The sequence below is a fragment of the Thunnus maccoyii genome, chromosome 22 (assembly GCF_910596095.1).
Source record: "Thunnus maccoyii chromosome 22, fThuMac1.1, whole genome shotgun sequence".
Classification (NCBI taxonomy): domain Eukaryota; kingdom Metazoa; phylum Chordata; class Actinopteri; order Scombriformes; family Scombridae; genus Thunnus; species Thunnus maccoyii.
Window position 1 is genome coordinate 15,465,960 of NC_056554.1, and position 23,295 is coordinate 15,489,254.

Sequence of the window (23,295 nt, forward strand, 5' to 3'; positions counted from 1 at the left end):
AGTTATTCTAGACTTTGCTAAGTGGTTGTAAATTACTGCTGTTATTGCTGATAAAGTATTTGGCTTCTGCAAAAGCTGAGTTTTGTAGTCAAAACTGACTACAAAAAACACACAGTAGAGAAGACAGTGACAGTTTGTAATTGCTGTCTTCTCTACTGTATGTTTCTGAGTATCAGGTATCTACCTATCTCTCTTCTCTTTCATTTCTGAATTTCATATCTGTTTGCATGCCCTTCTCTGCTTCTCCCTCTGCATCACGCCCAATTTTCCTGCCTCGGGGGTGTGCTCCAGGGTGTGTAGTATATACAGTATGCGCTGGTTTGGATACTATTGAGAGTGTCCCACTTGGCCTCGGGTTAAAGCTGTTGCGGTCAGAATAACTGGGCTTTGCCCCGGCCAAAACCAGCGACTCCAGTTAAGAGAAAGAATTAAAGAATGAAAATGAGGTGATTGAAGCCAGTGGAAACAACAGGGAGTGTGTCTGTATGTAATGCTTTTATGTGTGTAAGAATATTTATGCACTTTTATCCCATTTTTTCCCTTTTGATACCAATTCTGACTCATAAACTCAGGACTTTGGCTGATATTGGTATTTGAGTATTGATCCAATTCTTTTCTAGAAGGTTTCTAAAATTGCATAATACATCTGCAGCTAACAATTACTTTCATTATCAATGAATCTGACAATTATTTTTTATGACTCATCCGTTAACCATTTGGTCTGCAAAATGTCAGAATGTCATAAAAAAAAACGATTTCCCAGAACCCCAAGTGACGTCTTCAAATTCCTTGTTTTGTTTGAGCAACAATCATCAACTATCGTCCACAAATTGTAAGCAAAAGACGTCAACAAATATTTAAGGAGCTGGAACCAGGGAATTTTGGGTTCTTTTTGGTTTAAATTTGATTTTGTTTGATTTTTTTTCTCCTTTAAAAAAAAAAAAAATTGGAAAAGACAATATCGCAGTTTACAAAACCTTTTCAATCGTTTTACATTAAACCCTTTTCCAGTTTTTTTACATACATGTACATATGCATATGCACAGAAAGAGGTATTTACTAACTGCAGTGCTGGTGGGCCCTAACCCAGTCCTCCATCTTCACTTCCAGGAGAATATAGCCTATATCCATTTATACCCTCCATATACAGGTTTAACACATCTACACACATACACATCTATATTCACCTACGTACCCACATGTATGCAACCTACATGCCTATGTGTACTTCTACTTCAATCTGTCTGCAATTTTCATGTTTAACTTTATTACATATGCTCATCCCACACTCTATTTAAAATGTAACTATATACAATAGAACCATTTATTACATTTCTACTATTCCCATCAAGAAGAGGAAAGGAGCATGCAACATTAGTGGAGTCATACAGAGTCTGCTCACATATTATATTATAAATGGGTTATAAATGTGATCCATTTATTCCAAATTTGGTAGGAGTTGACTTTTTGGATCCTTAAAGAATAAGTCAACTTTTCCATTTTAAATATTTCCAAAATTATTCTATACCAATCTTCCAATGTAGGTGGTACTGGATTTAGCCACTTTCTAGTGATTGATTTTATACTTGCCGTCAAAAGGGCCTGCAGCAGCTTTGTGTCCCTCTGTTTCAAAAACAAAATGTGGCTCAGATAAAGAGTTTCCAAGTTCAGGGGTATTTGAGTCTTGAATATCATGCTTAATGTTTTGTGAATACCATTCCAATATAAACTCAGTTTAGGACAGTCCAAGACTATATGGATATGATTTGCCTCCATTGAGCCACATTGTTTCCAACACGTCAAACTCGTATTCTTGTGTTTTTCCTGGTGTGGGGTCTAAATATCTTATAATATTTTTCCAGCAGTGTTCTCTCCAGTCTATGGAGTTAGTTGAGGACTGTTAAAAACCACAAATTTCCCCCCAAGCCTCTTCAGAAAGCCCCATTCCTGCTTCTTTTTTCCACTTTTGTACAAGGTGTTTTCATTTTTAGCATAAAGGAGAGCATTGTATAATCTAGAGATGGACTTATTTGGTATTGAATTGAAGGCTGATTTCAGGATTTTATAAAACTCAGATCCTGGTCTTGATAAGTCTGTAGATCTGCACTTCTGACTGAAATAATGTCATACTTGGAGGTATCTGAAAAAGTCATTCTGCTCTAGGCCATGTTTGTCCTGCAGATTATGAAGACTTTGTAGTGCACTTTTGTGTGTAAATGAGAGATATATTTTAAGTCCTTTCTTTATCCGGGATTCAAATCTTTTATCTCCTCTGTTAGGAAGAAATTCTGTATCATAGGCACACCATCTGAAATGTTTTAACATGGTGTGGATTCCACACACATCCTACCATATTTTTAATGTGAAATTTATCCAGGGGTCTTTTTATCTCTTCCATTTTGGCTGCAAGTGCTCTATCAGCAATTGTGGCCTGTAGCGGAAACTTAGTCGTCATTCCTAATTCTAATTCCTTCCATTTGGCCTTGTACTCCCAATTACACTAATATAGCAAAGGAATTAGCTGTGAATCTTAGCAATAGTTTCCTAGACAAGGAAGTCCCGTTCCTCCTCTTTTCCTAATTGTAAGATATTAAATTTGATTCTTGCTTTCTGTCCTTGCCAGATAAACAGAGAAATCCATTCGTCCCATTTCCTAAATAGATTGTCATTTACCTCTACTGGTAGAGTCCTAAAAATGTAGTAGTCGTAGTAGTTGTGTAGTCGAGGAAGAATGTTAATTTTGACTGCACTTATCCTTGAATTCAGACTTACAAGGGGAATAAGATTCTGCCTATGCATATTTGATTTTATCTTCAAAGATAATGGCCCATAATTTCCTCTCAATAATTTTATAAGGTCATTTGTGTCATTCCTAAATATTTTAATGCTTCAGCTTCCCATTGGAGGTTGTATTTGTCTTGTAGGTTCTTTGGTTCAGTAAAGTTTAGAGTCATAACCTGTGTTTTTGATATGTTTCTGATAGTTTCCCAAAATCAGCCAGCAGTGCCATCAACCCTATAAATTATTTTTCAGGCTCCTCCAAATAAACCAGAACATCATCAGCAAATAGTGCTACCTTTTGTTCGATCCCTGCCACCTTAATGCCTTTGACAGCTTCTCTCTGTCTTATTAATTGGCTTAAGGGTTCAATAAATAAAGCAAAGACGAGAGGGGAAAGTGGGCAGCCCTGTCTTGTTCCTCTCTCCAAAACAAAAGATTCAGAAAGGTCTCGTTAATCTTTATTCGAGCTCTAGGCTTGTCATATAAGGTTGTAATTACTCTTAATAAATCTATCTTGAAGGCCGTCTAACTGAATCAAATGTTTTCTCCGTAACTAGTCCCAATATGAAATTGATTAGTTGCTTATTATTTTTTTGTTAATAGACTGATTATTTCAGCTGTATTATAACAATAAATAAGAAACTGTATTTACTGTTGATGTCTCACATCTGGCCAGTACCAGATCCATTTAATCAGTAATCAGGTCAGTATATGCTGCAATAGCAGTCCAGTGCATTGGATTGATGTGTCACTAGATTACAAGTGTTTGCACACATGCTTGAAAAGATAAAAAACATAACTCTTAGTTTTTAATCCCTTCAGTATGCATTTTCCGTGTGTGCTTTTCTGCATGCATATCTGTAACCAGTGGAAACAACATTTATTTGTATGCTAGAAAGAGGAAAACACACCCAAAACATCCACTCTCACCACACCACAACCCACCACCAGGCCAGTCACTCAGCCACATCCTCAGTGTAACTGTGGCTCTGCGGTTGTGGATGCGAATCAGTGACGCTCTCTGACATCTTCTAGTGTCTTCACTGTACATGAGAAAGTGAGATTTAGTCTGTCATTGAATGTGTGAAAATGTGCACAGAGACAAAGTCAGGAAATAGCAAGTCAGTGACATCAGGAGATAATAAAAAACAGCAATAGACTGATTTAATTTCATTAACATGTTTCACACAAGTCTCTTAGTTACTTTGTCTCAGAGGTATTTCTAATTTTTGTTCTCCCCTTTTTCCTTTTACATGCATCAGGAGTCAGATACTCTGCCAGAGGGGAAATTACCACACACCACTTTGTCTCTCAACCCAGGCCCAGAAGAAATTATTCACTTGCTACTTGCAAAACTGAAGTCACAATTATCCCCTAGACATTTTTCACTCATTTTAGAAAAATGGGGCACTGGAATGAGCTCAGCACAAGAGACTTACGAGGGCAATCTTTACACTTCCCAGCTCTGTAAAACACACGTCAGTAAAGCCCCTCGACGGACTCAAATGTACTTTCCGCGTCGGCTCTATACATCCGTCACTGTCTTTTTTTGCATTTTAACCGCACAGTTAATTGCCCCTCTGAGACAAGGTTTTTAGTTTAATGACTGCAGAAAGAAGTGTAAGTCCCATCATAAAAATCTGATCTACAAAGTGGGGAGTCTACAGGAGCTGCTGTTAGCTTATGAGTGCGGATTTCACCACTTCAGCCACTGCTGTACAAACATGAATCACACACTCGCTCACTCATACCACATTTGTTTATGTACTTCTGTGGAAAAAGTAGAATTTTATGAAAAATACTTCTTAAAATCAATTTTCCCCAAGACCTTCTCCTGTTTCTCTCCAATAGACCTTTTTTCAGACACATTGACTTGTCATAGCAGGAAAAGCACAGGTAACTAATTGCATTAATTATGGCTCTGTTCCATTGGGGTAAGGTATGCTATTGAGCTAGCATGGACAGCACCAGGCATTGGAGCTGCTAATTGGAATAGCTTAATTAAGGTTATTAATTGTACCTGTGCTTTTCCGGCTATGACATGTTAAAATGCTAAATGTGAAGAAGGTCTATAATGCATTTATTGATGGAATTATTACTTCTTCCTCTTAGGTGATCAACATTTAGCGTAATTGTGCATTACTGCCACCTATCTGACATTTTGTCTAGCTTGTTTTATTGAAAATAATGCACCTAATTCACAATATATTTTTTGCAACATTAGAAAAAAATCCCTTCAACTTTGCTTTACTGTTGGACGCAAAAATTAAAGTAGCTACAGCTTCACTCTCGCAAACATATGGTTGTGAACACACACTTTCCTGCACACATCATGCTCACTCACACTGTTCTTTCCACTGAGTGTGTGTTCACACAAACACGCACACACCTACACACAGATTCCCTCTTACTTAAAATACTGCTCAGCGATTGATAGGTGCTGCTGGCACTAGCCTTATGAAGCTCTGTGTGCATGCGTCTGTGTGTGAGAAACCGATAAATGAAAGGTGAGGTGTTGGGGTTAGTGAAAGTGTGGATGTGGAGAGGCATGGAGTGTAATGTGTGATTCAGAAACGAGTGGTGAGGCGGGTTTGAAGACAAATATTCTGTTGGCAGGGTCAAAGGCCACAGAGGCGTCAGCAAGGACAGGAAGTGACTGTCGGAAGCTTTTAGTTGCCTGTGTTTGACTGCCATATTCTACTATGAATATCATTAAAAATAGTAACAGTGGTTCCTTTCTGATCTCACTGGAAAAAATGTGTTTCCACCAGGCCACCATGCAGTCAAAACCATGGTTCTTTTAATAGGATAGTGAGTATCTTAAATCCTTATTTGACATATTTTTGGATAACAAGTTTTAGAATTATTGAATAGAGCCGCACCAATACTGGATTTTTTTTGGGCAGATACTGATATTGATATTTGACAATTAAATAAAATCTGAATTATCCACTGATATTCGTTCTTTAACATAATGGCGTAACATTACCATTTTTGATTAGGATTCTTGCGACCAACGGATACTGTTTGGGACATTTTAAAAAATGTTAAAATATAAACTGATCTATGGTGGATAAACTATGTTATAGAAAAACTGTCTTCTGCATTTCTGTGCTGCAGTTTCTTATAAGCTAAAATCAGCAAATATCTACCTACTATGCTGATAAGTTTGCAAATGAAGGAATAGACTGCATTTGATTACTGTACGTGAACTTTTCATCCTGTTGCTACACCAATAACCTACTTTTAACATGCGGTTCGTGCTGACAGAACACTGCTAAGACTTAGCATTGTGATTAAAAGCACAAATCATGCAAATTCTTTAAGCATATGGATTTGTTTTGGCATCTTGAGATTAGGATTTACTAAAAGCGTCATACATTGGCACCTGAAGAAACCAAAACTATTTCAAAGAGCCAGTGGCAAATTAAATAACATGTTTTTATGGGCCAAGGCGTGTAGGTCTATTAGTAAACCACTTGCTATGTTGAGGTTAGACTTTGAGAGTGCCAGATTCCATTGGGTTGTTTTCTTTGGTGAGTGAGTGTGTATGTGTTCGTCTGTCCGTCTGTATGTCTCTGTTTGTGTGAATGACTATAAGTAGATAATTGGTACATGTATGCAAACCCACAAATTAGCCTGCATCCTGTTGTCTTTGTTTGTGTGCTTTTTATGTATTTTTTTTCCCATTCTCCAGGTCTGATTTCAATTTCTGGGGGCTATTAGTTGTTCTTTCAGCCTCAGTAAGAAACCCAGTTCCAAGTAGTTGTCCAAATATAGAGACAAAATACGCACTCGCCTCAACTCTAATCAGTTAATGTTTGAAATGCCGTGTGTTGGCAAGAAACTCATCCCTCAGGACCCGATACCGATCAACCAAAACCAACCAACCAATTTTCAGAGGAGAACACCAAAGCATACAAATATAATCAGTTTCAGTTCAGGGTATCCAAACACTAAATGCAGGTGTTTCCCAGCAACAGCATATTTGTATTGGTATTTTAGTCAGTTGTCTTGGAGAACGAGTATGTGCAACATCATAGTAAGTTCCAAATTTCTCTTGATTTATGATGAGGTTTTGGGCTTTTATGAAAATCCATGGCAACTCAGGTCCATACAATCTCAGAGCAATAACGCCCAAAATGTGTCCTCCTCCTCAAATGACCTCCCAGCTTGTGTAAAATTTCTGCTTCCTCTTGATGCCATGAGGTCAAATATAATTTATCCTACCAAGGAAGGCTGAGTCCAGAACAAACAGGAGAATCAATAAGTTGAAACCTCTCCATTAATCTGTACTACAAACACTGACGTTTCTCCAATTCCCTGCTCTATTAGAGGAAATCTCCACCTACAGCTAGTGCCAAGACAAATAAACCCCTCAGGAGAAGAAAAAAGGGGAGGACAGAGAAAGTAGAAAGAGAGGGAGCAATGCAACTACAGTAACAACCGTCAACATAACAAAGGAAAATGCTGCGTCTGTCTCCTCAGTGTGGTCTGAGCTAAGTCTGGACAACATTGGAGAAATTTTCATGGATGCTTTAAGCCAGCGACAGTCCCCAAATCACTCCCTGTCGAAGCCCTTTTAAAATACCAGTCTGGAGTCAAGAAAAGTGTTACGCTTCACCACACTGGTGCCTTTGTTTATTTCAAAATCAAAGCTCGGCCTTAGAGATGATGCTGTGGCTGCTCGGAGCTTGGGTAGTGAGGTAATGATCTCATGAATGTCACAAATATTGCATAACATTTAGGATTTCTTAAAGGAAAAAGACACATAAATTTAGTACTGTTCAAAAGGCCTTTATATGTCATATATAAATCATTCCAAACAACAATGCAAACAATACAGTTTAGTGGCAAAAAGTTTTGCAGATATCTGAAAATATTAACTGTAAATATCAGATCTTGGTTTTTTGATGTCACCCAGTCATATAAAAAGCAATTCATCATTGGAGTGGCAGAGATATAGTTTCTCTGCCGACATCCTCAATACACCAGAATCCAGTGAGGTAATATACTATCACTCTCAACACCTGTTTCTAGTTAAATGTGTTCTTGTGGGCGTTCTGTAAAATGTCTAAAAATCACTAACTGAAGAATAAATGAGAACACTAAAAAATGAACCACAATAGTTTAGTCTAATCCATGTATAACATATCAACATGTTCATCAGATTAAAAACATTCAGACAGTACAAAAATGTCAAAATTAATGAAATTGGCCAGCAACCATAACATAACGTAATATATGACATATTGTGCAAACTATGTGACTACAAAATTCAAAATGTCAGTGCCCACAAAATAAAACAGATGAGGTCAGATATGCTATGGTGCAAACTCCATAAAAAGACAACTGGATATATTGAATTCTGTGGTGATACTGATCTGGCATATACCCTCTGTATTTCCTTTTCAATATACATGCATACTGATGTGTTTAAATATTGAAAATGTCAAATACACGTCATAAACATAGAAAACAGCATAATAAATATAAATAACCCAAGATACATGACATGAGGCCGATTGCCAAGCCAGTCTGACCCCACTATGGTCCAACTGGCAGTCAGGCGGTAACTGCTCTTGTTTTTCTTCCTCCCACTCAATCAAACCAGCTTTCCTCGTCCAATTACCCAGAAGGCCGTGTCCGATTGGAGCGTGGTCAGTGCCTAAAATGTTTCTCTCAGCACTTCGTTCCGCCAGCACAACACAGAGGCACACAGTGGGGGGGATAATTGAATGAGTTTCTCATTTGCCCGCCAAGATAGCCTTTCTCCTTGGCATCACATTGTGGAATTAACTTCTCTCTTTCTCTCTGCGTCTCTCCCTCTCTTCGTCGTTCCTGGTTGAGTTGTTGAGTTTGATGAATGGTGTTGTGACAGAAACCGTCAAGCTAACGCACACAGCCATCCAACCTACCACGTCTGGCAATTAACTGACTGTCCACACTCTCTCCTCCATGCCATTGCACTCTTCAGTCAAAGTGGGTTCAGTTTGGGCCAGTTTACAAAACTACATTACACAGGCAGACATTGGTGAATAGTTAGTCAGTGATAATCAGTGATTAGTCAGTGATCGTAAATAAATGGTTGCTAAATAAGATCATTTTCCTGTAATGGCTACCCTTTTCTAGGAAGTGTTTTCCATTTCTAATTTTGCCAGTTATACCCCAGACAGGTCAACAATTATCCATGTATGCTTTATGTAATTTCAAAAACAGTTTTAGGAGCCTACACTTCAAGCACAAAGATTGATGAGTGATTTACTCTTGAAATACTTTACAGCATTCTGCGACTACTTCTCCCGAAGTACAAATACTGTCATATCAAGTTTTTTCAAGGATGGGAGGCCTTGATGTGCAAAGTCACTTGGAAATGTCTAAGACTTGTATATTTATGTTTGATATATTTGGAATACATTACCAAATTTCAAAGGTCAGAAAAGTATCAATCTTTCCATATAATAATAACCCTCTGGAGCTCCCTCAGTGCTCCTGATAATAGAATACAAAATTGTGAAATACTCAAACTGACATCAAAACAGAAGTTGTCAAATTGTAGGCTAGGGTTGAGAAACAGTGACCTATAGTGTGTGCTTTTGGTGTAAATACTTACACATTCCCCACTTGTAGCGCCAAGATCCAGATAGTCATAAATAATTTTAGTAGTTGGAACCGGTGTTTGAAAGTATTTGTTGTAGTGTCTTACAGCTCAGATACACAGTGTTAATAATCAGTAACTTTGCAGTCTTGTTAATGGACAGGAGCCACACACAGACACTGTTCAACGTGGTTTATTGCTTCTACTGTTGTTTCTGCAGAGTGTCATCCTGACGAGGAGCCTTGGTTGCATGTTTGTCACTTTATCTGCCACATATTAGGTTCGAGAAACAGCTGCACAGCAATGCAGAGCATTCAGCTGTCTTCGCTGCTGTATTAGAGAAGTAATTCATCATGAAAACCTTGATACAAATGACCAGTGGGTTTCCATATTTTTGGCAATTCACTGCAAACTGCATACTTCATTGCAGAGCAATTACCAAAGCGTAGTGTAGCATAAGTTTTAGATAATCCATCACAGTGAATTATTTTTATCTTCATTATTTTGACAAGTTATATTGCGTTTTTTTGGTAGTAGTGGAGTTCTAAGCATGGACTCTTGAAAACACTTACTTGTATATGTGCTTAAGGAAAGACAAACATCAGAGATTGGAGAATCAGCTTTTGAGCACCTTTTTAATGTACAAAACTACGGATTTGATTCATCAGCATCGCCTGTGGAGCAGTGTTTTCTGGCAGCTTATTCTCAATTCATAGACGAAACAAGGTCCCATCAAAGACAAATTCTCAAAGCTGTCTGGAAGCTGCTTTACCAGGTGATGATAAGGGAACTTTGCCAAAAAAAATAAAGAATGAAATGACATTTATGAGTTGGACTGCCTGCTGTATCTGAGTCAAGTTTCAAGTCTCTGCAAGTTGATTTACATACCTCGCTAGCATGAATGGAAACTGACAAGATGAAAGGTTGGAAATCAATCTAAGAATCTATGTATAATTTAAGACATGTTCTGATTTAGTTATATGTGATTTACATGAACCTGACTAAAAAAACGCAAAGCCACCTGTATGGCCCTTAGCAGCCTGGGTGGCCCTTGTGGAAACCAAGGTCCTAACACTTGCTGTGTTAGTGTCATGGCTACCCACTGAGAAAAACATGAACATGGAAAGTTTTTTTTTTTTTAAAAAGTAAGTGAAACAGAGATGATGTGGCATGAAACATACTACAATATGTGAGAAGCATGGAAGAAATTAAATCAAAGCTTGAAGGCAACTGTTCGGCAATACAACCAGTTCAAGAAAATACATGTGGTCGCAAGTAAAAACATTTCAGGATTCATTTGCCATTAAAATGGCATCCAACCACAGTCTGAGTTTGAAGTGAACATACTTTTGAATCAGAGTTTTCTTAATAATGCTATTCATGTGAGGCATGTAACAGATGGGAAATTTTCAGAAAAACAAGATGGTTGTGGGACAAAAGACATATTACTGATTCAACCAGGGAACAAACTATGTTTGCAAGAAACCTAGATTATCTGAAATATCCAAATGATATGTCCCTGAGATGTTTCTCAATAGTACCAAAGTGGAATCTGGTGTCTGAATTGTGTGAATGTGTGTGCATGTTGTTTCATTGGGCCCCTGCAGAGTTGTTGTTGTTATTCTTACCACCCAAGCCAAGAGCAGATAGCCTGTCAAAACAAGCGCTCTCACTTCCGACTGATGGGGGGAGACTTTTCAGAGCGGATGCAGTTGGGTTGCATTTTTATCCACTGTGGAATGCCTACAAATAAGGATTTGGTTTTGTTTTTGGAAGGTGGATCTCAGGGAAGTGAAAAACCATGCTGTGGTGTGTTCTTCATTCTCTGTCAGTGACACAAGACGAAACAGTCTGAAGTGAATGTGATGACTGATAACTAGCAGAGTTGCATGCGTCATCTACAGCTGTTAAAGGTTTTACCATTTTGTACTTTCCATGAGTGTCATTAAAAATGGGATGACACTCACATTCCCTGTGCAATTCCAAAAGCACCATGTAACCTGTTAAGCATTAAGTATTAGCTTATCAAGCAATACATCAAAAACATAGCAATCCCAGGGCTCCAGACTAACTTTTTACATTGGTGGCACTGGTGTGCCTTATTTTTGTCAGTTCCCATACATATTAGTATATCTTAACACAGTATGTAAATGATTGTAAACAGGAATAAAAGTGCAGATTAATGTTTTTCTTTATGTATATCACAACACACTCGACCAGAAATCACATTAACCTCAATTGTTTAAAAAGCAAACTTTAAAAGTGCCAATGTTTGAGGAGTAAGGATAAACTCAAATAAATAAGTCAAACTCAAATAACTCAAACAAAACTGTGCGCTGCTTCTGGGTCCTTCCAGAACATCCCCCTCTGTCCCGTGCCCCTCAAACAAAATGGTTGTACCCTGTGTATTCTGTCACCAGAATGTAAACTCCTCCAGGGACTCTGGACAACAGGTGGCTGTGCAGTCTAAACTTTCTGAAGACACACATTCACTAATATGACATCTATTTACTGACTGACTGATGTAGTTTATTTCTACTGTGAAGTGCAGTACTTCACTATGGAAGAATCTTTAAGTCAACAATGGCAGAGGAAATGTGTCTTTACACACAAGACGTTTTAGTAGTAGTAGTGGTTTGTGTGTGTTGTTCTCAGTCAATGTGTACATAAGGAATGTTGCACATGGCCCTCACTACAACACTAAACTGATCTGTGCCATGAAAACATTACCAACATTTGACTGCCTTCCTACTCTCCTTCTCTTTCTTCGCAGTCAGAGAAAATCTGTTTCTATTCGGTGACAAAACTTTTCCCTGTGTATCACGTCTCAAAGTTTAAACTTGTAGGATTTTTCTGTGGTTTTAGGGGTAGTCACGTCAAGCTGTGGTGCGAGTAGTTGAGCTGTGTTGGCACGCTGCATGTGTTTTTCCACAGCACTGCAAGGTAAAATAAGTTGTTTACCTGTTGGAGGTGTGCTTTTTGCCGAAAATGCATTCAGAGCCCGTTGTCTGCAGCTCTTCATCAAACACCTCACTGTGGCTGTTTCTGCTTGTACTGTTCCTCTCTGCAGTATTTCTAACTGTTCCGCTAAACAAATAGCTCCAAACATCTCCAGATCTTGTTATGTTGACTTGATTTTATTGAAGAATAGCACCACTAACGAAGCTCTGCTAACTCAGCAATGAACATATTTAATTTCCTATAAGTTATTCTCAATAAAAGCCTTCCGTCAGTCAGTGAAAAGCTTTTAATATGAAGCAGCAGTCGCAATAAATGTTTTCATCAGCAGTAACTCAACACAGCTCTGATACGGCTGAAAGCGATCAGGATGGAAATAGTAAAATAAGACTGATATCTGAAAGTACAAACAGGAACACAGAAGAGAAATTTCAGGTGCATCGGTGCGACCAATGACAATGTTGAGTTGCACTTGACAGATTTTTTGTTGCATTTGCGAGCAAAATGGTCACATCCTGGAGCCGTGGATCCAGAATGTGTTAATTTCAGTCAGGACAGGATTTAATCATGTATTGCAACACTGCAATACTGCTCTTTTGATGGTGTGGAACAAATCTGGGCAAGCTTGACACAGACTGCCCCTGAGCTCACAAACATCCCTGCATGAACATGAATACGTCTTGAAAGAAACATTCAATATTCACATAAAACCAATTGCCAATGCAGGAGGAGGTTTGGGAGGTGGAGGGAGTTTTGTTACAGCAGCAGGCAGTGATGTAGCAGCAAGGATTCAGTGCTCAGTGTTGGTGAAGGCAGATAAAACTGATCGCCAATGTTTATATGAACTATCTAGTATTACACATAGGTTGTTGTTACTGTATGTATGATTGGACAACATATGGAACTTATATAGCTCCATTTTGTCAACCCAGGACTGAATTTATTTGCTGTAGAAAACAGTAACAGCGTATCAGTTTATAGGTTGTTGCGTTATATTCAAAGGGGTTAATTTCATTGATCATGGGTCTCCTACTCCGATAGATACGTCCTGCTCCAAGAAATGCAAGATAAATTACTGTGACTGCACAGTCTTCCCATGTGTTTAAATAGTGGCCAAACTAACTGTAGTCAGTTAATAAGTAGTGGAACAGAACATATTTGACTCATATCCTACAGTAATGTAGACCTTGTATGTCTTTACATCCCTTTTTTCATTGCTTAATTCAATGGGGTGCAAATGAAGAAAGAAACAAATCAGCTTTGCACAGAGCCAGGTGGGTTCAGGCTCTGATCAAAGTCACAGGAGGGGCTTCTGGGAGGCCAGCAGCGCGGTGGTGACGGGGGGTCCTCATTTAGCATTCAGGATAACTGCCATGCATATATGAGCCTTTGATTAACAGCTGGGGTACCTTGGCACCATCGTTAGCCCCTCAAGGTGTGGAAAGGTTTCCTAGTGCCTTCTGCCAAATGCAACAATGTGCCTGCTTTTGAAGTTCTAATCATACAAGCATCTGTTTGGAGATGGCAAGTCCATCTAAGTAAGGATCCAGTTTTTCATCAGCGGACCGAAGGTTTATTCAGTTTATTTTTATTGGTGGATCATTGGTGGTTTGGAAATGAGTATGAGAAGGATATGGTCCTCATGGGTTAGGTTCTGATAGCCAGTTCAATTTTGTATTCAGTTCCAACTTGGTAAAATAACCAGATGTTTTTATTAGCACTGAATCTAAAACATTTCTTGTGCATTTTTTCATTTTTTTCTCTCATTTTTTATTTTCAAAGAGCAGTCAGGTAGTCATGTATCCATCAAATGTGGGGTAATAGTTATTTCAATGTCAATATTTGAGTTTTTACTTCTCCTTATTTATGTTTGTTCATCATTGTTGTTATTTTGTTAATGACAACTAAACCTAAATACTGTAGATTTAATAGTTAATTTGAAAGGATCAAGCAGATTCAAATCTGGATTCAGATAGAAGTTGATAACCCCAACCATAATGGCACTAATGATACAGTAACAAAAGAGCATTTGTATTTATGTCTTTGACACTGTCTGTACAGATCACTGTATGTGTCTATAAAAAAAACAGCAGTCACCAGCACCACATATGGAGCGCTCATCTCTCTCCCAAAGTTCAAGGCGTTTTGGAGCGGAGATTGATCCGCTGCTCTTACCACTAATCCCTCCAGGCCTGTTGGTCCCTGCGCTATCGCCACTGTTTTGACAGATATCATCGGCTCCAGAGCAGACACACTTAAACTGTCCTATTGCTGACGGCTTATTATCTCTTCTTTGGACCTACACCAGCGTTAAAGTGTCCACCAAGCGCATAATTGAAGAAATACATGGGAGGCCTTGAGCTGACATACAGCAGTTCAAGGTATTCAAGTTCAGATGCATGTACAGTACGAGATGAGGTTATAGGAAATAACAATTAATCCCTTTCCTCTGCATGTGACCCATTCTAATTATTTAGGACGTCTAGTGGAGTCTTAACATTACATCAGAATAGTGGACCCAGTCAGTTTTTCCTTTCTTACAATTCAAATGAAGTTCTTTCAAGTTGAGTTCAACATTGCTCTTGGAAAAAAAGACATTGTTTCAACCCTGCTGGTGCAAACACTGCTGTATTTCCAGAGAAGACACAGTTAAGACTATAATCACATTGCTTTCACCCTATTGTTTTATGCTTTTACCCCATTGTTTTATGCTTTCACCCCATTGTTTTATGCTTTCACCCCATTGTTTTATGTAGCTTTTTGCTTGGTTTAAGGAAGATTAACACTTAGAGTTGGTGCTTGACAATAGATGACTTACTGTAGTCATTACTTTTACAGCCGAGCCTCGGACTGTTAACCTTAGAGGCTTAAATTCCTCTCTTTCTCTTTATGTCTCTTCTTTAATTTGGATTACAAAATAACTATTTTATTATTTAGCCAGAGTACTCAGAGAAAATATTTTAGTGAGTAATAACAGCTGGAATTTGAAAACATTTATTATGATTATAAACATGAGCTTCTGTTCTTTCCTTTTGTTTTCTTCCTCTCTGTTTGTATAAACATATACCCATGTACACTCAAACTGTTGTGCTTACCAGCTGGTACTGTTTAGTGGCCTTTTAGGATTGTTTTATTTGTTATATGACCTTTGCATCATTATTTACTGCTTTCTGTAATGTGTGTCTTTAGGGCTGTCCCAGCAACCGCAATATTGCAGTACTACGCTATAGCAACTGCCACAACTGCGCTATGTTCATGTTTTTTCTTTTTTTATGAGGCTAGGCCCTTCTTGTTTATACTTCAGTGCGTGTGTATTGAATGTTCGGTGGCTCCCTCCGCCTGCTGTGTCCAGCGTCTTGCACGCTGAGTTCTTGCTTGCAGGGCTCTTCCAAGCCTCGCTCAAACCTCCCACAGCTAGCATCCAGGCTAACAAGCTAACCTGGCGCCTAGCCCTCATAACAGAGCCAGGTTATATGTTTAGACTCTTCTGGGTCACCACACGGCCGGGAAGGCTGACATTTAACCTGCGAGGTAACGTAGTTTTCCACCAATCATAGTGTCTGAAGTCGTGTCCAGCCAGACTCTGTTCATAAATCACAGGTTTAAGGGGACTTGGCTGTACGCCAACATTATTTCCTGCCACAACACCATTTAAAGTGTTTTCCATGTTTGTCAAGTACTGCTGCTCCATTCAGCTGACACTTTATCAGACTAATATACCTTGATTTTCACAAAAAACAAACCAAAAAGGGCGCTAATACCACATAGACTGCATATTGCACTATTGAGCCACCTTGAATCACTGCATCCTTCACCGCGACAGCCCTATATGTCTTGAATGATAAGGTGCATGTTGAGAGTTACTGTGAAGGGCAGCCCCTTCCCACACACTGGCTCATGTGGTTGCCTTTATGTTAATACTCTGACCTAAAGTATGTGCAGGCTATTCGGGAGGGTATTATTAGTGGGTATGCATGCGTATGCTCCGTTTGTTGGTATCTCTGCAGACTATAACACCAGCCACTGACTCATGGCTAACACAGAAACCACTGTGGCCCAGCAGCACTTTAAGCAGACGCCTCATAAAAGACCTAAAAACACGAAGCACTCACACATTCAACACTGAAGATCAGACAGCTAAGCATAACAACATGCGTGTATCCTGACACGAGAAGACCTTAAATGTTCACACATAGACACGCAAATATTACTGCGCTGACAGCTCGCAGGAGCCATGAAAGACCAGGGAGGGCTCCTCTCTCCTTAATGCAGCAGCCTGACAGGGTGCACTGACAGCTGGGAGCGGGCGTAGCGAACCTACCCAGGCTGGGAACCAGAGCAGCAGGCATCCCGGAGCTTTGAGGATCAGAGAAAGCAAGCTCTCCCTCTCTCTCTCTCTCTCCTCTATTCTCTGTCAGTCCCTTCCCTCCCTCACTCCCTCGCTCCATGGGCTCTGTAATTACACCGCTCCTGCCAGAGCCGCTTGAAGTTTAGCCAATTAGACAATAAGGACCAGAGCTTTCTCTCCTGCTCTGTTTCCCTCCCTCCCTCGGTGGTCACACCCTTGCGTGTCTCCTCTCTCCTCACCTCTCGTTTTTTACAGTCTGCCATGTGTGGCTATTACGTCCTGTTTGGACCCACAATACAGAAAAACCATCCACTTCCTCCTAACACACATGCTTTGTTTTCCTTCCATCTTTTAATTTTTTATGATATACCCATGACCTTTCTGGCTTTCGGTTAGTAAGTAATTGGATATCGGTCCTACTGACTTCATCTTGGCTCCTTCTTCAATGTCTTTTCTTTTCTCTCCACCTTATTGCCTCAACCTCTTTTTCTTTTCATCTATTGTTCACTGGGTTTATCCTCTTGTACTCATTTAAAACACCCTGACAACAAACCAAGACACTTGCAGTTTGGCCTTCACAGCAAAGCTAGCAGATGGTCCTGTTGGTTTTTTTTTTTTTTTTTTTAATCCAGAAAAATAAAGATATGTTTCTCTGACTTTAATGTTCTGTCTAATTGTATGTGGTGGATTGTAAACGGTGGCTAAAGTTAGTTTGGGAACTGTAGCCAGTGTCTGGGGCGGACACAGCAGCCCGGTCTGTGTTGCCCAGTGTTCTCTGGTGGTTTTAGACCACTGGCAAGCAGCTGCGTAGTCTGTAGAAGAAATAATTACAATTGTAGAGCTTTCTCTTTTTTTTTTTTTTTTCTTGGTCCCTCCTCCCTGTCCTGCCCTCCCTCCCTGTCTTGCTGATGTAGGGTTTTGAGGAACCCTAGAATTGAGGGCTGTTTTTAGTGGTCGTGTGTGACGTCCTTCGTTATTCAATTTAGTCATGTCACTAAAGCTGGGGCTATGTTGGTAGTGCGCTGGCAGGCAGAGAAATGCGTGGGAAGTGTGTATACGAATGGCAATACAATAACATCATGACTACATTAACTGAGACGTTATTTTGTCTTGCTTGTCACTCAAAGTACACTGCACTTTTTTAATCTAACCTACACACTTTTTCAGTTTGAATGTCCTCTATGTCCTCTAAGTGCAAAGGATTGGTTTGACTTTTTGGGAAATATGCTTATTCTTTTTCTTGTGAAGAGGAAGATGAGAAGATTGATACCACTCTCCTATCTGTCCAGTAACCAGTTAGCTTAGCTTAGCATAAAGAGTGGAATACAGGGGGAAATGGCTAGCCTGGCTCTACTCAAAGATAACAAAATCTGCCAAATAGCACCTCTAAGGCTCACTGATTAACACATTATCCATATAAGAACCAAAATCAGGGCTGAACAATTCATCGAAATTATATCGAAATCACAATATGGCCTACTGCAATTTTCAAATCACAGGAGGCACAATATTTGTTAAAGGCGAAATGTTTCTCAAAATACCATTTTAATGTCCTGGCCTACACATCATATTCTACAGACTTAAGAAAAGATCTTTGTGTGGTACAGATCAATTAAAAAATCACACCATAATTAATGTTTTTCAATGAAAATGAGAGTAATGACGTAAAAATGATCATTCCCTCTAATATCGCAAATCATATCGCACTTGCAGTATCAGTCAAAATAATTGCAATTAGATATTTTTTCAAAATCGTCCGGCCCTAACCAAAATGTATTAAAACCTAAGTGTAACGACATTTTTTTTTTCTTTAGGTGAACATACAGCATAAAAATGATTATTGAAAGATTTGAATCCTAAATTTTTAAATTCAGTCACTTAACGAGTTTTTATTTTCTCTCCTCACAGCAAATCTTGCGTCATTCCCGTTCTAACGCCACCAAGGTCATTTTCCTGATAACCGATGGCTACTCTAACGGCGGGGACCCTCGGCCGGTGGCGGCAGCCTTGAGAGAACGAGGCGTTGAGATTTTCACCTTGGGCATCTGGCAGGGTAACATCAGGGAGCTCCACGACATGGCCTCTCAACCCAAGGACCAACACTGCTACCTGGTGCACAACTTCGCTGAGTTTGAGGCCCTTGCTCGTCGCGCGCTGCATGAAGGTAAGAACAGATGAGAACTACTTACGTTGACTTGTGATTTTTTTCATTCTCAGTCAAAAAAGCTTTTCATCAGAATCTGGGGTTGATTCTGTGATTGGAGGCCTTAAAGACCTATCAGATCTCCAAACTCTGTGTTTTGGCAAATTGAAGCTACCACAGCTACTTTGTTGCCTCTTTGAAGCTTTAGCGCTCCCATCATCATTTGCCCTTCAGAAACATTTCTTAAGTGAAGGTTGTTAGAAGTTGAAAGTTTAATGTTTACTTAAAGAGGAACAGATAATATTTTAGATGGAATTTGACAACTCTAATTTCTCATGGTCTCTTCTGTTATGTAGTGCCAACAGCCATTAAACCTCGCTTCCATACTGATTGGACAGAGTAAGGCCCTTTTCCCACACTTAAGGGAGATTCCCACAATTTGGTGAAAAGAAGGATTTGTCTTTAAAACATAAAATATCACCATAAAATATCACAGTTTAGTACACCACTGAGTGTATGGTGAGCTGTAAATCATCCATATGTACTCGCAGACTGCATATGTGCAAACACAGCGTCTGAAATCCCAGACGGTAGGTGCAGGAGAAGAGATCAGTGAGACGGCGCGAGGATAAGGCCGTGAGAATGAAAGCCAGCGCTCACAGTACTATCAGCTCAGCCACCAATCCGTCTCTCACGCTTTGTCTCGAAGTCTGCCCGACGTCTCTGCCAACAACAGCCTCAAAGCGTACACTCAGCTTTCAAACATGGAGCCACATGTTGAGCCACTTTTGCTGGCCGTGAGCCAAATCACAGAAATTACACCAGAGCAGGGTCTCTTCTCCTGCTGCGGCCCTCTGTTATCTAAATCATCATCAATCATCGTCCTAATCTGTTGCCTCCATATAATGACACAGCTTTGTATAAGCTTCCTGGAGTGACTCCTGTGTTTTGGAGTAATTTGTACATTGGGAGAAGAGGATTTGGGTGTTTGTTTTCAAAAGGCAATTTTAACTATGTGGCTCGTGGCCACTGTCACACTGTTTTGATTTCTGCATTTCTGCCCGCATTTGTGTATGTGTGTTGGACGTACTTGTGTATAAGAGTGTGTGGGGTGGGAGTTAAGGTGTTTATTCATTTTATTCTCTAATTCCTTGTGTAATGTTTGACTCAAGAATGTCAGAGGTTTAGTGGAAAGAGTTTGTGTAATTCAGCATGTCTCAAAGACCTGCCAGTATACAGATATACACAGTTTGATCAGATGTGAAATACTGAGTCCCAGTTTATATTGTCCCTTTGCAAATTTATTAGACCATCGTGATGTTAAGAAAAGTAGAATTTTACAATTTTACAGTTGTGTTGTCAGAACTGTCTGACTTCTAAACACGTAAGGTAACTTGTGTAATTGCCAGGTGGTGTAACAAGTGCTCCTGTGTGTTTTGTCTTCCACCTTCAGACCTCCCTACAGGCAGCTACATCCAGGAGGATCTGATGCGCTGCTCCTCCTTGTGTGAAGCAGGCAAGGATTGCTGCGACTTGATGGCCAGCTGTAAGTGCGGCACACACACTGGACAGTACGACTGCATCTGTGAGAAGGGATACTACGGAAAGGGTCTGCAGCACGAGTGCACAGGTAGGAGAGACGGACATACGCTAAGTTCTTGTCACGTTTCACCAGCCTCACCTCTGTCTCAGCTGTCCATCTCAAAAGTTCTGTCCTTTCCTTACTAGTTAAAGCAGCCAAGTGTTAATGTATGTGTAAATATTTTTTGTGTGCGCATCAAGGGACACATATAAGTAAAGATTAGTTCTACCTTTTGTAAAATACACATAAGATCTTACTAAAACTTAAGTACAATTCACAACCTTTTGTGTGGAAGCACAGTAGTGAGTTAAAAGTCCCAACAACATGTCATTCGACTGTACAAATTATCAACTGTTTCTTGGAGCAGTCCCTAGCTTAAGCTGCAGTGGACAGCATTTAAAAAGCTATAACAACTCTTGAGTAAGCAGACAACAGACTCAGTAAACGGTTGTGTATGTGGCATGTTTAACTTTGCAGTTTTTTGTTTCTTACAACTTTCCACAAACTGACCAACATTGTTTTTGCTCAGACTTTGCGGCACTAAAACACCATGTTTGTGCTTTAGACGTAGACGCTGGGAGTTCCTTCCTCACGTCTTTGTCTCCTTTACCTGTCAATGTCTCCTTCACACCAGGCCCACTTGGTCTCAGGTCACTGCTGAGCTCACTATGAGTGAAAGTTAAATAAGCAACCTGTCCATTTAACACAGAGTAAGCTGTCCACGGGGCAGATCCGTATCAACAAAACCAGTAATGTGCTGCTGGGGTTGAAGACTGAGACAGTGATGTGTTTGTGTGTGTTCAAGACCTCTTCACCTCTGGCTATCACGCTCTGTTGTGATTCATTTTCAGTTGACACATCACATCCTGCTCGCCTCCACTTTTTAATTTCCCCCTTTTATATCACATATGATCTCTTACATCCATTTATTTCTTGTTTCTCATGCACATGCACTGAAATTGCAGCTGTCTTTTTGAAATGAAGTGTCTTTTTTTTCTGTGGCTCTTATTTTTTTGCCTCCCACTTCTGTTTCATACATATCCATTTGAGGAACAGAAAAATCTTTTTCATCTGGTGCCAGAGTGCTCTGGCTTTTACCCTTGTGTTCTTTACTACTAGTTATTTATAATGTTTGGGCTGTAGGAATTATTATTTTATGGTTACGCTTGTATGTATCAGTAAAAAAGAAGCTTGTGTATGTGTGTCTGCATGTATGTATGTGTGTGTATCTGTGTGTGTGTGTGTGTGTGTGTGATGTCACATCGACTCCAGAATCTGTATGTATTCCAGAATCTTTACACACATTAACAGGACACAGCTGTCACCAGATTTAAGAGACAGACATCTGAAAAAGATTAAACAGATAACAGATTATCTGAAAACAAAACCAGAGACAAATATCCTGACTATGGAAGAACTACAAACGAAATACCGTATCTGAAGATACACCAGAGACAGTCCTAGAGAAGGAAAACAACTCTGAGGTCCCCATGGACCAACAACGAACATCAACAACGGAGTCTGCTGATCCATCTGCCTCTTCAGATTGTGAGTCTACAGCTGAGGCAGAAAGTGAGAACCAGCTCCGCTTGTTCGTCGAGAGTGTTGACCAAATGTCAGGCTCTCCACAACCAGAGTCAGGAGGAGTGGGTTACCCACACAAAGACACTGGTGAACCAGACTTTGGAGGGGCTCACTGAAACCGAAGGCTTCTGCCCAGACATGAAGAACATCAAGAAAGTCTCCAAGGCCATGATGAAAGACCTGACCAAGAGGTTTTGTGGGAGGCGCCTGCTGGAGTCTGTAATATTATTACAGGATCCAGTTGTGGACTCAGCCATCGTCCAGTAGTTGCAAGCTCACATCAGAGATTTCTCTGCAAGGCTCGCAAAGAAAGGAACCTCCAGCACGTTGTGGAAAGACATCCTCCAGGTCGTGGTCTTCGCTGTAGGGATGCTGGGCGGCATCGTTTTAATGATACTCATCCCCTAAAGCAGCAGGCAGAGGAGGCTTGCAGCATTGTAGCAATGTCCACTATCAGATGTCTACATTACCCTCTTTTCCTGATATGTTGATATATATGGAAAAGTATTATAAATAATGTATTATTTGTATTTATAATCTTGTCATCATGTCGATTTCACAATGTACAAAAAACAACAAAATGGCCTTGAAAGGTTGTTTTGAGTTCAGAGTCTCTTTTTTATTTGTTTGTCCAGTCTGCACCCTGTGAGTGCTGCTGTTGGAAAAGATGTGTGATGGAGTAGACACATTATTTCTTGGCTGCAAGTTTTTGGATGAATTAATGGATTTGCCTTACTGTGCTAATTGAGGGCATTCTCCTCATAACATAAGATAAAGGACACTCAGTAAACACAGATCCGTAAGCTCTAAATTAAAGCTGAAATCGTAGATTAAAGGAAAATTAATGTAAGTTTAAAATGATTAACAGTAAACAGCCTTTTTCTTTCTCTTTAACACCTGCAATTACCTTTCCTGTCATCTTTCCTCTAATTTGCTCCTCGGTGTTCAGAGTTTTTAAACCAAAATTCAGGGACAGGTCAAACAATACGGTTTGCGGTTTTCACACCATCAGTTAGCGGGATGACTCCCGCAGTCAGAAATAAAAGAGGTAATCTCTGTAAACGAGCTAATGAGATGAGAAGACATTAATCTTAAACGATCCCCACATGTTGTGTATGTCTCTCCTAACTTCAGTGGCTTCTCTTTACTGTATGTGTGGAAAGCCTCAAACTCTGCCCTTTAATTCTTTCGAAACGTCCTGCCACCAGAATTGATAAATGAGAGTTCCAGCAGTGCATTAATTAGTTTTGCCTGAGTGTGTTGCTTATAATCAATCCAACACATCAGACAATCAAGTTATA

At 39.7% G+C, this 23,295-nt stretch overlaps 1 protein-coding gene across 6 annotated transcripts in view; it reads left to right on the top strand.

Moving 5' to 3' along the window:
- Positions 1 to 23,295, top strand: part of svep1 (sushi, von Willebrand factor type A, EGF and pentraxin domain containing 1) — a 118,341-nt gene that overhangs the window by 17,538 nt on the left and 77,508 nt on the right. For all 6 annotated transcript variants that reach the window (XR_006093707.1, XM_042402407.1, XM_042402406.1 and 3 more), the window contains 2 exons: positions 18,594 to 18,849; positions 20,282 to 20,458. Coding sequence is in view for 5 of the 6 variants with exons in the window: in XM_042402407.1 (XP_042258341.1) it covers positions 18,594 to 18,849; positions 20,282 to 20,458 (433 nt within the window). In the remaining variant the exon portion in view is untranslated. The remainder of the gene's footprint in view (positions 1 to 18,593; positions 18,850 to 20,281; positions 20,459 to 23,295) is intronic.